Source organism: Branchiostoma belcheri, unplaced genomic scaffold, assembly GCF_001625305.1.
Source record: "Branchiostoma belcheri isolate BF01 breed outbred unplaced genomic scaffold, Haploidv18h27 scaffold287, whole genome shotgun sequence".
In the NCBI taxonomy this organism is placed as follows: Eukaryota; Metazoa; Chordata; class Leptocardii; order Amphioxiformes; family Branchiostomatidae; genus Branchiostoma; species Branchiostoma belcheri.
Window position 1 is genome coordinate 130,353 of NW_017803895.1, and position 14,131 is coordinate 144,483.

General features: G+C 42.3%; 3 protein-coding genes across 3 annotated transcripts; all 3 read right to left on the minus strand.

Annotated features, from left to right (window-relative positions):
• Positions 1–2,652: 2,652 nt before the first annotated feature.
• Positions 2,653–4,541, minus strand: LOC109472866. The gene is made up of 2 exons (XM_019772729.1): positions 4,229–4,541; positions 2,653–3,476 (listed from the first exon to the last, which is right to left on the minus strand). Exons 1-2 carry the CDS (start codon positions 4,496–4,498, stop codon positions 3,318–3,320), a joined length of 429 nt encoding a protein of 142 aa, XP_019628288.1. The 5' UTR covers positions 4,499–4,541; the 3' UTR covers positions 2,653–3,317.
• Positions 4,542–4,810: 269 nt separating this feature from the next.
• On the minus strand, positions 4,811–6,596 carry LOC109472862. The gene is made up of 3 exons (XM_019772726.1): positions 6,394–6,596; positions 5,558–5,799; positions 4,811–5,202 (listed from the first exon to the last, which is right to left on the minus strand). Exons 1-3 carry the CDS (start codon positions 6,594–6,596, stop codon positions 4,811–4,813), a joined length of 837 nt encoding a protein of 278 aa, XP_019628285.1.
• Positions 6,597–9,991: 3,395 nt separating this feature from the next.
• Positions 9,992–13,562, minus strand: LOC109472864. Its single transcript, XM_019772727.1, has 5 exons — positions 13,229–13,562; positions 12,712–12,953; positions 11,795–12,181; positions 10,802–11,124; positions 9,992–10,530 (listed from the first exon to the last, which is right to left on the minus strand). Exons 1-5 carry the CDS (start codon positions 13,429–13,431, stop codon positions 10,375–10,377), a joined length of 1,311 nt encoding a protein of 436 aa, XP_019628286.1. The 5' UTR covers positions 13,432–13,562; the 3' UTR covers positions 9,992–10,374.
• Positions 13,563–14,131: the final 569 nt, after the last annotated feature.

The window sequence follows — 14,131 nt, forward strand, 5'->3', positions numbered from 1 at the left end:
TTTCATAGTCCTATTATCGAACAAGCAGATTTATAGAATTTCCTCATCAATTATGCAAATCTGCATTTTGACTTTATTGAAATTGCAACAATGCAATACACGCGGAACAGAGGCAGCTGTTGGTGTTGTGTCCCGCACATAGAAACAAATACTGGGCACGCAGACAATAATCATTTTCACTTGAGTCTAGTGGGGAAAGTTGTCTAAAGTGCATTTCCCAAGGGCACAATCTTGATCGGTGGCATGTCAGGACTCGAACCCGGGAGTTCTTGATTCCGAGTCGCGCACGCTGCCGTTGCGCCACACGACACCGCATGCTCTGCATACAAGCAAGCACCACATTGCAACCACAGATGGGCATTTTTGTCCAGTTCCTTATATAATAGTAAAGGGGTTACGAGAGACTAGTAGTATCTGATTCTATTCGAGAGAGGCCATTAGATCTCAGCAACCGTCAAATACCCGGGAGCTATCAGTAATCTTATTTATTCTTTGCTTCAGGCCAGAGGCCCATATAAAAACAGGGACAATACAAAAACAAGTACAGATAAACAAATCACATACAGATGTCTAAAAAGTGCGGGTAATCTACACGTCGTGATTGTGTCCTACCTTGTCTAGACGCTGTGACGATCACACAGGCGGTGACTGTTGACGAGGCGATGTCTGCAGCGAAAATGGCACCGAAACTTTCCGCGCCTTCCTGAGATATGCAGACACCTGACGTCAGTGAAACTGACGGTCAGAGCTGCGTGACGGCACACAGCAACCACTCGTCCGACAGGGCGTACTCTTTTGTTACGTCGATGAAGGTTAGACATCCAGGTAATACGATACGCCAAAAGCAGTTACTCACACACACACGACAAGCAACTGGATAATTATGATTTTGAAAACGTCAGACGTTTCAGCTAGTATCCACTAGCTTTCGTCAGTGACTGAGAGACCAGAGGGGAAATGCAGGTTTATAACCACAAACTATTGAGTGAAGACAATTTTTCTTGTTCCTTTTTCGACTTCCAAAAAAAAATGTCTTCACTTTATTTGCATATCAATCAATAGTTTGTGCTTATAAACCTGCAATTCCCCTCTGGTCTCTCAGTCACTGACGAGTGGATACTACCTGAAACGTCTGACGTTTTTAAAATCATATCCAGTTGCTTGAGTAACTACTTTTTGGCGTTTTCTATTGTTGTTGTTCTAAATATAGAAACCTCGTTGAAACCTAATTATAAACACCTTGTCACACATATATCCAAACACGACTTCCCGAACACATAGCCCAAGCATAGATAGGAGTAGGCCAAGAGCAAGGTCGGTGTGGTTGATTGATTGTATACGCATTTTCCATTTTTTTTTTTTTTTTGCTTAGGCCACACCGACTTAATTTTATGGATGACATCCGAGCGCGATTTGATTTTCGCCTGTTCTCAACAAAAAGAAAAAAGAAAAAAAAAAGATCACGTCCATCGGAGGCTCTGGCCTGGCTCCAGGCCTTGGTAGTCCATAGCGGTTAGCGACAATACGGAGCCGGGCACCCAGGCTACCGAAGCTCCACGACTCAAGAACTCAGTACATACGTACAGTGCCGATTCATAAATTTCACATAAAGTCAGCATGTGCCAATTTCAGGTCGCAGAGAGCGCGCCGTCTAAGTGAAAATGGCTACATTGTTTACATGCAACCAGTTGGACTTTGGACCCAAACTACGGTAGAGAATACAACGCGGTAGTTAGGTTGGCAGGTATCCATTCAATATTTGAACTGGGGTCACCAGAGCACCAGTACAAATTATCAAATGTAATAAATTGACTAGAAAGGTAACATTTGCAGAGCAAATACATAATATTCACCTTCGCATGTGCTCTGTTAATTCTTAGTAGTAAACTAGCTTAAACACATTCATGGCCAGACAGGAGTCTAAATCGCTCCTGCCATAAAATTGCAACATGATGTACTAGTATTCCAACACTAGTTACCATGGTGACGTCTGGTTCAGGTCATTGACTTTTGACATTCATTTTTGTTTGGAGAAGAAGAGGAAGAAGAAGCAGAGGAAAGTTAAAATACAGCACTTTGGTACAAATAACTGCAATAAAAGTATGATTTTCATGTGCATAATGGCCAAGGCTACAAATGTACGTTTGCACAAATCAATATCACTAATTACTCGTAGCTATAGTTATTAGGGAATAACTAGCTTTTAATTAGGCTATTAGGTTATCTTCTTATAAGTACAGGTAATTAGTAGATATCAATTTGTGCAAACGTACATTTGTGGCCTTGACCATTATGCACATGAAAATCACACTATTATTGCAGTTACTTGTACCAAAGTGCTGGATCATAACTTTAAAAATAATCATATTTGGGGCAATGAAATATGATGACTTCATCCATATGGTCCATAAAATCATATTCATAACCCTTTTGTATCCACGTATCAATATTCAGTACAACTACAGTTCTTTCTACATTTTTTGTGACAAAACAATGAAAAGTTTAAAATGCCAAATTAGCCAGGGAGGACACCTTAATTCTTGCAATTGTTAGGGACATCAGATATACAGGGCTGCTTTAAAATAAAAAAAGAACAGACCAACATGAAAACTAAGCTACACAACTTTAATGAAAATAACCATTTCCCGTCATTTTAACCACTTGGCAAACTGCAAGTAACAGTAATTAGGGATCTTAATTCTCTACATTTGCTGTTTCTAGATAATATTAAAACATATTACATGTGTAACTGAGAACGAGAGAAACATCAACATAATGAAAATGGAAATCTAAATCTAGTGAAAATGGAAATCTAATTTGCATAATGGCAAAGCAAAACCCAAATGGTGAATGGTGGAGGTTTCATACAAGTAGTCAAGGGATTTTAAAGTTGAATGAAGATAAACATCAGTAAACATACCATAAGTCAGGATCTCATTTGCTTAGTTGATGAGGGAATGCCAGAATAACGTTAACCTTAATAGTTTGTTAAGATATAAGACCGACAAGGATCGTGGCCGGCCGTATGCATTGCATTTCCAAATATATATTGACATTCATACAGCTTTGCAAAGTTCCTAAATTTCTCCCAAAAATGAATTGTAATTCTAAACTTTGTGGTCTCTAATATACTGTCTTCTTTTGTGTATTCTACCAAGAATGTATATCATCCAATGGCTACTGTGTAGTATGCAATTAACAAAACAAAAGCTTGGAATATAGTACATCCCAACTTTACATGTAGGTAATACTTTGAACAAATGCTAAAATTTTAGGCAGTGAAAACAGAAAAGAGCTATGATAGGCGTCTTTTCAGTTCACCTCATTGTCAGACCTGCCATGCTCTGTGCAACCTCTGCCACACCGCCGCTACTTCCCATGGCCGTCTGCATGGCGTCCACCATACGGGTGATCAGGCCGTACAGGGGCGTGAGAGGAGATGTACTCGGGCCTCCGGGTGTGGCAAGCACGGCGTCCTGAAGTAAAGGTTGAACGAAAAATAAATTGTGTCACACTTTTGGTTTTTAAGTTTGGGCGTAGATTGATCACACCACAAAAGCCACATGTCCGCAACCATTTTTTGTGAAACGCAAAGGAGATGCAATCATCTAATCCACAGTCTAAAAGACACTGTAGATCTCGTGTTGTTCGACATATATACCCCCTTGTACACACATGTGTATGTACGTTTGCAATCTGTGATAAATGTTCACTATACGCATACATTTAAGATATTTACTAGTAGGTCTTATATAACTTACAAAAATGTATGCACTGTCAGAGATCCTCATCGGAATTACTGTTTACAGAAACTCCGATCCGGATCTCTCTCGGTAGAATGGACGATAGGTTATCAGACCGGAGTCTCCATTCTAAGAATATGCAATGCCAACTTATAGTGTAACGGACATGACCTTTGTGATTTTGGTAATTTGTGGGTAACCATATGGAAAGAGATGTTTGCATATATTAGGAGATGATGATGATGATATATTAGCGCGATAGGTAGGCCCTGATTGGTTACTGAGTGTAACCAATCAGTGAAGAAGTATTGTTAGCATAGTTGAGCTTGGAAGTGATAATTGCTCTAAAGTTAGTTCGTGACCCAGGACTCAGGTGGGTGTACATGTCTAGTAATATCTCTGTGTAGGTTAGTAGATTGTCTTAAGTTTTTCGAGGTACAGATTATCTATGAAATCTAGTTGCGAATCGAAAAAAAATTACTTACAGATTCGCCCATCAGCGACAATTGAAGGAGATTCTCCTGCACTCTCTCTGTTCCCTCCTCGAACTGGACCACGTTAGCCTGGAGGATTGCAGCATCTTCCAACACCACCTGGACCCTGTCAAGCACGTCCTGCACCGGGCCGCGGTGGCTGGGTTGGAGGTCCCCAGCGGCTCTCTCCATCTTTGAGTTGTCGATGTAGTGAACGATCTTCTCTGCCTGGGTGGCGATCTTCTCCCAGTCAGTCTTCTGCCTGCTGGCATCAAAGTGCATTGCATCAAGCTGCTTCTGCAACTCCTCCAGGGCTTTACCAATGTTCTCCATTTCTGAAATGTACATGTAACTATAAGTGTACAACAAATAAAAACAAATAAGGCCAAGTTATGTGTACAATTCCCTTATCTTTTTGACACACCTGTCATTTTTACTCATCTCAAGTTATATAGTACATCATTCTTTTTTCTGCCTTTTCGTTAGCATTACCTTTCCCTACTACCCTTTAATTAGCACAGCCCCTTTCTTTCTCTTTTCTAAGATAGCCTTTACTTCAAGGGATAACATAGGTGACACATGTAGGCTTAGTTACTAACCTTGCTTGTTTTTGTGTAGACCCCATGCTGCTATACCTGCGCCCACAGAAGCCACACCGCTGGTAATGGCGAACCCCCCTGCCACCTCAGCTGGAATGACCTTGGCCACCGATTCAAGAAACACCGCACAGCAAGCTGTCGCGGCACTTCCTACACATGCTGTAAGAAATGCAACAGAAATTCCCAGGGCCGCGAGGGATGCGACTAAAATCCCTGTTTCTCGGTTACGATGTTGTCCCAGTAGACTGCTGATGCTCTCCTGTGTCTCCTTAATCTCTTCAAGGAATGCCTTGAACTGCTTCGTGATCTCCTGACAGGATTTTGAGCACTTCTCCCCCTCGCCTTTCACCTCCCCAATACGATCCTTTATCGTACTGAGATCAACGCCTGAAAATCAAAGCAAAACAAAATGCTGGTCTGAAAGCAACTAAAATCGCCTACCTTTCTTAAAGTTTACAAATCGAAACGAAATTGTGTTAGATTTAAGTCAAGTTTGACCCCCGAACACTACTAACTTACTCCCGCATTGTTGACTGCTGTTCTGCTGACTTACAGCAGAATCCTAGCGAACCATGGCCGACTACCCCTCGATTGTGTAAAAGAATTGAAACATCCGAATAGTAGCTGACCTCACCAAAACCAGCCCAAATTGCGCTGACCTAACATGGCAATTTGGGCTGGCGTTCGGCTAGTGTTCGGGAGACAAATTCGCGAATGTGTGATAGGGGCTTTAACGACTTACGGTACTCCTGGATGCGGTCATGCAGTGCCTCCTTGGCCGCTTGGGTGGGCAGATGGACCTGCTCTACATCGAAGTCAGCCCTCATCAGCTGGTAGGCAAAATTCAGGTCTTCCTTCTGGAAACTTGGCAGGTACTTTTTCAGACTAAGGTCTGCCAGGACCTCACTGACAGTACCGTCTCTCACAAGGGTAAGGATATTCTCAATCCCTTCAAGATTCTTCCTTAACATCTCAATGAAGTTCCTGTATTGAACACATGAATAGGCAAGAAACCTTGATTTCGGATGCTTTAGAGATGACATAGTATTACATGACTGTTTCCTGCTTCCTTTCAAGGACATCTTGCAGTTGACGTAAGTAATCACCATTCTTTTATATGTACAATGTGCATGTCTAAAGCGTCTATGGAACCTGGGTAGAGAATGCAACTTGGTACTCTGGTTAGCAGGTATACATTCAATATTTGAACTGGGGTCACCAGAGCACCAGTTCAAATGATCAAATTTAATGAATAGAAAAGGTAGACTGCAATGTAAAAACGCTTCTTTGAACCATACATGAAGACATTCTGATACCAGGCTTTACCAAAGCCAACAAGACTCAGTCCCGCGTACACTTGGCAACTCCAATATAATTTGCAACGAACGCAAAACTGACAGCGAAGAAAAGAGTGGGTGGCGGTTTTGCGGTCGTACATGGACTTGGTCATCTTTTTTTCCAATTGCCTAGACAGCCTATCCAGGAGAGTTAATTTTTGTGAACACCATTTTGCCAGGTATGTATAGTTAGTCATGTTACAAAGCGTAGCGGTTTCCAAAAACAAATAAACACACTCACCTGAAGAGCATACATTCACGCAGAGCCCCGGAGAGCAATTCCAAATACTTTTCGAGCAGGACTACCACCTTCCCTCGAACCTCGGCTCCTTGTTCCCGCATGGTGGAGACTATCTGCCGCACATTCTCGTCTATGTGCTTCAGCAGTTCGACCATTTGGTCGGCTGGGAAGACAGTCGCTAGTCTGGACACGATTGGGGGCATTTTGAACGCAGACAGCACCTTTAGGCACCTTGATTGTCTGGGACGGCAGTATCGATTAGGTATCTACGTGCAGGGAGACAAGTCAGTCTGTTTTAGGTACGCACCAGCCTTTTTCTAGTCTGATGACTCACCGAAACTTTGGGCAAGTACCGTTATACTGGGCTATTCCATGCTCAAGATAAAAGGGTTGTACCAGTACAAACCGCCTTTTTCTGCCGACTGTTGGGACATGGACAGAAACCGCTCTCTTTAATAATATTCCTTGAAGACCTGTCGTTGTCCCTTCTTTACATCGGCAGAACAAATTAACACTCTTATGTCCCATATCTGCTTGTATATTACTAACCCCGTTCCCCTTTAGCTTTGAACCTGTCTACACCAGAATAGCCAAGACCCTGTCACAGTCTTAAAATAGAAAACCCCCAGGAGCGAGTATCAAAGTATCAAATAGCGTAGTATTGTTTGCAGTCTGCAAGGATAAAAGGAATTGTAATGTTTCCACATGCACAGGTCTTTTTCTACGTTCAGATCTAAACTTACCCTTCCATCTGAGGGGGTGTCTATGGTAAAATTGTTGGACCCTAGGCTGTATACGGCCCCTGGCAACAGTCTGGCACCCAGGCTACCTTAACTGTTGACGCTGCGTTGCCAAGTGGTGATCTATGAACCGTGAGGTCTCGTACATACCTGGATTGAGATATAAGGTTACATTCACCAGGAAGCGCGACACCTGTTAGCTTAGGGATTTCTCACTGTCAGATTGGTGTTGAAACACAGATATAATGCTTGCTTGGTAGGTACGTAGTGCTGTATATTCCTACTTTATGTGCACAGAAACCAAAGTGTGGGGTTACTGTTGTAGGCCACGTTTGACTCCAGGCACGTGCGGTGACGATCGTTACCTGACACCTTTTGTCGGTGCGGAGACCGACCCGACGCCCATAGCCCGAGTTGTAACAGAAGGGAACACCGAGCTTCGTGTGATGGAACTCACGATGTAAAACTCTGGTCCGGCGCATGTTGAGCAGGGATCCGAAGGAGCGCCCGAGTGCTAAAAAGGTGCTGAGAACTTTAATCTGGGAGTACGGTGACTACCGGGTGAGGAAAGCCGCCGTGAGAGTGGATGATGACGACAACGCTAGCTGCTCACCCAGCGGGATTTTCTGGTCTATCGGTTGTGCGCTCTGCTACTTAGACAAGAACCAACTCTTTGCTAAGTTCTGGAAAGGAAAGGGGATTTTGTTCATGCTCCTGGCCATTGTCACCAGCCTAGCTGTATTGTTGACTCAAACTTTTTACATAGCATTCATGTACACTGTCATATTTTTCATTGCAATCATAAGCTTCCTGATCAAGGTATCCTTATTATTTGTACGTAAGGCCACACCAAGTAAATTTTATGGATGACGTCCTTTGGAGACCCTAAATCTAATGCGAGAGGGCGAATAAAAAACAAGAAGGGCCCTAAAAACAAGATGCCTAGATTAGAAATATACAAAGAGACGACAAATGTTAGGACACAAATTGAATGAGGTGACACAGTGTAATAAGTAAGAAGTCTTTTATTCATCATCAAAACAGCAATAAACCAGGTGGAACAGCAGTTGTCGTCCTGTCCTGTTTTCGCGTTACGGGTTTCACGTCAATCTGACGATTTGCGGCACTGTCGTGACTCTTTGGTCATAGTTACAGGAAGCGGAATTTCTTGGTTTTTTTTCTTCTAGGAACAGGCCAAAATCAATGCGCGCGCGGACGTCATCCATAAAATTTACTTGGTGTGGCCTAACTATGAACCCAAAGATGACGACGTTACCAATGTGCTGACATCACCATACGGTGAGCCACATCTAAAGTGGTGGCGTAGCTCACCAGCCGATTTTTATAACGCATGTCCGACTTTGTTTTCTTGCCAATCCACACAGCCAGGCTGCTGTACATGCCTTTATAACTTAGAAGACGGCCCAGACTGCTGCAGCGCATTGGAGGAGTACTACTGGTTACATCAAGTCAAGTTGAACCTCAAATAAACTGAAGCAAAGTTGAACTGTAATTATTAAAATAAACAAGAATTCGGAGATCTCATACCTCCATTAAATATATGAATTTGTCCTTATTAATTATGCAAACAACATCTAAATTTTAGCATAATATATGCAAATTAGGTCATCATTTGCATAATTGGTATCTGTTGATGTTTCACCTGCCATAGATTAAATAGATTACATGTGTAAAAGTACTATATATAAAACACTGTAATTATAGAATTCTCTCCCTAATTATGCAAATTAACTCTCCATTTGCATAATTTGTATTTAATTATGTACATTTCTCCTTCAGCTACCTACACACCAAAAATGATGAAAATACATTGTTCCTAGCTGGACTTATTGGCTTTTAACGTTTTCGCCAGAGAGTCCCCTGCAGTTCCAGAACAAGCTTTTAGGGGGACCAAACCAACACCACTTATTCCTGACAGTAATTTTCAACAATAAAATTGTTTTCTTGTTCTATCCCCTGTGTGGATTCGTGGTCAAACTTGTCTGTACTTTAATTTAGAGCTGACTTCCTTCAATTAACAAACACTTTACAACGCAATCCAGTCTACAACGGAACACATCATACAAGTGTCTTTATAGTCATTGTTTGTTTAATCACAAATTGGTCCTCACTGAAACACAAGTCATTATTTAAAACACACAAACACAATTCTATTTAATATCATGCATTTCACAACATTAAGTTAGAGTGCATTAGATTCCTTTTCTTTTGACAGATTTAGTACAATGGATAATTTTAAAAGATGCACAATTACAAATACATGTAACATACAATGAGTAGATATATTAATAATTTTAATAGAAATTGTTGAATAACTTTTTTCCCACAGTATACGGATGCATCACGATATATTTACGGTGTATCATTGCTGTCATGTATATATAGTGTACATGAACCTTTTGCATGTTTGACGCAGGCATAATGCCTTATTAATTTTTTTATTTTGTTATTTATTTATTTATTTCGCACACAAAAAAACAAGATACAAGGTGAAGTAAATTAAATCAAAAACACTGTGCAGGAGAACATGACGCCTTAAAGGCTTGTACAAGTCCTTCTCCTTAAACATAACAAAACAATCACAATTAAACTGATTAACTGAAAATCAAGGCAAATGAAGAGAAAATATCAACACTAAATAAGTACCCATTATACAGTCAAAATCAAAATTATAGCAAAATAAACTAATGAAGAAGCTAAGTAACACTTGAATAAATCAAACCAAGAAGTATAGCAGCTACAATAACATTATATTGACTAATAATAATAAGACTATCTAAAAGGGAATTAAGCTAATAGAAAGTTGGGTTATTTATGAGGTTTTCTTTTAAAAGAAAGATGAATTAATTCGTAAACTCCGGTCTAAAGTGTTCCGGGGGTTACCTTATGATGCATATAGATGAGTTACAAGGTGATTTTGCAGTGCACATCAATTATTGTAAAGAATAACACACCAATGTTAATGCCACAGGTTTACGTCTATATTTGACCGAATATTCAAATTGTGATCTGCTAATTATCTTCCTTACTTTTCATGCAGCTATATTTTGTCACAATTCCAGGCAAATATCAGAAAAAAGGTGTGATAAAAATACTTTGTCGAAAGGGATTTCGAACTAAGAAGGAGAGAAGGAATGTTTGGGGATTAGGACAAATAGATTCTTTAGAACAACAGGGAAAGGGGAATATCCCTGGCCTTGGCAGCCCAACACCCAGCCTATCACTGCAGTTTCAGAGCCTTAGACAATGCAGTGCTGAGCTGACCTTGGTCGCTGCTGCTTCCCTTCTTGAAAGCTGCCACAAACCCAGTTATCATGTTGTACAAACCCTGGAAGTGCGATGCACTCTCTCCTACTGGAACAGCAAGTACCTTGTCCTGGGGGCAAAGTAGTTCAGAGTTTTATACTCATAACACAGCCTGGAGATATTGTTATATATACTTAGCAAGAAAGCCAAAATGTGTTCAAACGGTCACCTGTACACTTTTGCATTGTACATTGTACTTGATAATGTCGCTGTCTTACATTTCATTTGCATTGATTGTAAACATTTTGAACTGTACAGAATTCCAGATTTAGAAAAAAAAGTTTCTAAGATGACTTTACCATAATGAAAACATGATCCAACAGTTAATGAAAACTACTTACTGATTCCTTCAACAGAGACAGGTCACGAAGGTTTCCCTGCACACGCTCTGCCTCCTTCTTGAACTGGACCACGTTAGCCTGGAGGATTGCAGCATCTTCCAACACCGCCTGGACCCCGTCAAGCACTTCCTGCACCGGGCGGCGGTGGCTGGGCTGGAGGTTGCCTGCGGCTCTCTCCATCCTTGAGTTGTCGATGTAGTGAACGATCTTCTCTGCCTGGGTGGCGATCTTCTCCCAGTCAGTCTTCTGCTTGCCGGCATCAAGGTGCATCGCATCAAGCTGCTTCTGCAACTCCTCCAGGGCTTCACCAATTTTCTCCATCTCTGAAATTTACATGTAAGCAAAGTGGTAACTATGACTCATCGAGTATACAACAAATAAAAACCAATTAGACTAAGCTATGTAATTATACAACTTCATATTTTTGGCTGTCATTTTTTACTCATCTTTATACGGTTCTTTGTTCTGCCTTTTCGTTAGCATTACTTTTCTGTGCTTTAATACAGCCCCTTTCTTTCTCTTTCCTAGGATAGCCTTTACGTAAATGGATGATATGTAAATGTCACGTGCAGGTTTAGTTTTTTTATGACGATTTACCACATTTGTGGAAGGATTGACATAACAGGTGACTATCACCTCTTCAAAGATGTCAACCCCGGGACAGACTGTAAGGTTTGAACCACTCACACCGGGAAGGTCCCCTACTCTTTTCGATAAGTGAGGTGGGTTCTTTAACGTGCGTCAGGCGTGCTTGGGGTGTTGCTCTCCCAAACACGGGACCTCCATTTAGCGTCCTATCCGAGGGAGGTCCCTAGCCGAAGCTAGGTACTCATTTACACCTGAGTGAAGTGAGGAAAGTCGTGTTAAGTGCCTTTCCCAAGGGCACAAGATATCGCTGGCATCGGGCAGGATTCGAACCCTCGCCCTCTCGAGTCTGGGCCGAAGACGCTACCGCTACGCCAGACGATCCCACATACTTACATAGTTACTAACCTTTCTTCTTTTTGTGTATACCCCATGCTGCTATCCCTGAGACCACAGAAGTCACACCACCGGCAATAGCCAACCCTCCTGCCACCTCAGCTGGAATGACCATGGCCACTGCTCCAATAAACATCGCACAGCAAGCTGTTGCGGCACCTCCTACACATGCTATAAGAAGTGCAACAGAAATTCCCAGGGCCGCGAGGAATGACCCAAACATGATTGTTTCTCGGTTACGATGTTGTCCCAGCAGACTGCTGATGCTCTCCTGTGTCTCCTTGATCTCTTCAAGGAATCCCTTGAACTGCTTCGTGATCTCCTGACAGGACTTTAAGCACTTCTCCCCCTCGCCTTTCACCTCCCCAATACGATCCTTTATCGTACTGAGATCAACGCCTGTAAATCAAAGAAAAACAAACTGCTGGCGTGAAAGCAATTAAATAACACTATTAAAAGTACGATCTAGTTCCTTTCAAACCCAGGACGTTTCCCCAGACACTACCTGACCACATTCGTGAGCTGTCATACCAGATTTAGGCCGCGCCTAGGTGTACCTTTCTATACAAACTTGAGTTAAGATTTGAATCAAATTCGACCCGCACACTACTGACGTACTGCCGAATGGTTGGCTGTTGTTCTGCTGACTTACAGCAAATCCTAGATATAACCATGGCCGAACCTCCCGAACGCCCCCCCCCCTCCGAATGTTTAAAAAAACAGTTAAAAAATTCGTCTTGCGGAGCCGAATAGTCAGGTATGTGACTGCATGCGACTTGACGAGATTCACACAGCGTAGCCGACCCCGCCGAACATCAACCGACTTTTTTTTCTGAGACCTACTCCTGTAACACATGACGGCGGAGCCGGCGTTTGGCTAGTGTTACGTTCGGGAGGCCAAATTCGTGACATGGACTTGAAAGACTTACGGTATTCCTGGATGCGGTCATGCAGTGCCTCCTTGGCCGCTCGGGTGGGCAGATAAACCTGCTCTACATCAAAGTCAGCCCTCATCAGCTGGTAGGCAAAATTCAGGTCTTCCTTCTCGAAATTTGGCAGGTACTTTTCCAGCCTGAGGTCTGTCAGGACCTCACTGACAGTACCATTTCTCACAAGGGTAAGGATGTCCTCAATGCCTTCAAGATTCTTCTGTAACATCTCGATGAAGTTCCTGTATTGAACACGGCAAGGCGAGAAACCTCGACGTTACGGACGTTTAGAGATTAAGATACATGACTGTTTATTCATTTCAAGGATATCCTGCATCCATCATTTGTATGTACAATGTATGCCAAAACTGAAAGCAAAGGCCAGAGTGTGGTTTTGTGCCCGCACATGGACATAGCCGTATTTTTTTGTCATTGCCTAGACAGCCTATCCAAGAGAGTTAATTTTGGTCATGCTACAAAACGTAGAGGTTTATTCAGTTATTGAAAGTAGATTCACCTGAAGAGCATGCACTCACGCAGAGCCCCGGAGAGCAGATCCAAATACTTATCGAGAAGAACTACCACCTTCCCCCGAACCTCGGCTCCTTGTTCCCTCATAGTAGACACGATCTGTCGCACATTCTCGTCGATGTGCTTCAGCAGTTCGACCATTTGGTCCGCTGGGAAGACAGTCGCTAGTTTGGACACGATTGGAGGCATTTTGAACGCAGACAGCACCTTTAGGCACTTTGATTGTCTGGGACGGCTGTATCAATTAGGTATCTACGTACAGGGAGACAAGTCAGTCTGTTTTAGGTACGCACCAGCCTTTTTCTAGTCTGATGACTCACCGAAATTTTGGGCAAGTACCGTTATACTGGGCTATTCCATGCTCAAGATAAAAGGGTTGTACCAGTACAAACCAACTTTTTCTGCCAACTGTTGGGACATGGACAGAAACCACTCTCTTTAATAATATTCCTTGAAGACCTGTCGTTGTCCCTTCTTTACATCAGCAGAACAATTTAACACTCTTATGTCCCATATCTTCTTGGATATTACTAACCCCGTACCCCTTTGTACCTGTCTATATAGAATAGTCAAGACCCTGTCACAGTCTTAAAATAGCCAAAATACCTTTACTGTTGACGCTGCGTTGCCAAGTGGTGATCTATGACGTCAGTGAAACTGACGGTCAGTGGTGCCTGACGGCACACAGCAACCACTCGTCCGACCGGGCGTTTTCTTTTGTTGCTGTTGAGAAAATCGAAACCTTCGTTGAAACCTAATTACAAAGACCTTGTCACACGTACATGTATCCAAACATGGCTTCCCAAACACACAGCCCAAGCATAGATAGGCCAGGAGCAAGGTCGGTGTGGTTGATTGATTGTATACGCATTTTCCATTTTTTTTGCTT

What these genes read in the sequence shown, in the direction of transcription:
- LOC109472862 (XM_019772726.1), bottom strand. Translation starts at nt 6,596, where the DNA reads ATGCCCCCAATCGTGTCCAGACTAGCGACTGTCTTCCCAGCCGACCAA. An exon ending in CGTGAATGTATGCTCTTCAG is followed by an intron (nt 5,800 to 6,393) that starts GTGAGTGTGTTT and finishes TGTTCAATACAG; the next exon opens with GAACTTCATTGAGATGTTAA. An exon ending in TGACCGCATCCAGGAGTACC is followed by an intron (nt 5,203 to 5,557) that starts GTAAGTCGTTAA and finishes TTTGATTTTCAG; the next exon opens with GCGTTGATCTCAGTACGATA.
- LOC109472866 (XM_019772729.1), bottom strand. Translation starts at nt 4,498, where the DNA reads ATGCACTTTGATGCCAGCAGGCAGAAGACTGACTGGGAGAAGATCGCC. An exon ending in TGTCGCTGATGGGCGAATCT is followed by an intron (nt 3,477 to 4,228) that starts GTAAGTAATTTT and finishes CCTTTACTTCAG; the next exon opens with GACGCCGTGCTTGCCACACC.
- LOC109472864 (XM_019772727.1), bottom strand. Translation starts at nt 13,431, where the DNA reads ATGCCTCCAATCGTGTCCAAACTAGCGACTGTCTTCCCAGCGGACCAA. An exon ending in TATACACAAAAAGAAGAAAG is followed by an intron (nt 11,125 to 11,794) that starts GTTAGTAACTAT and finishes TGTAAATTTCAG; the next exon opens with AGATGGAGAAAATTGGTGAA. An exon ending in TGTCTCTGTTGAAGGAATCA is followed by an intron (nt 10,531 to 10,801) that starts GTAAGTAGTTTT and finishes CTTTGCCCCCAG; the next exon opens with GACAAGGTACTTGCTGTTCC.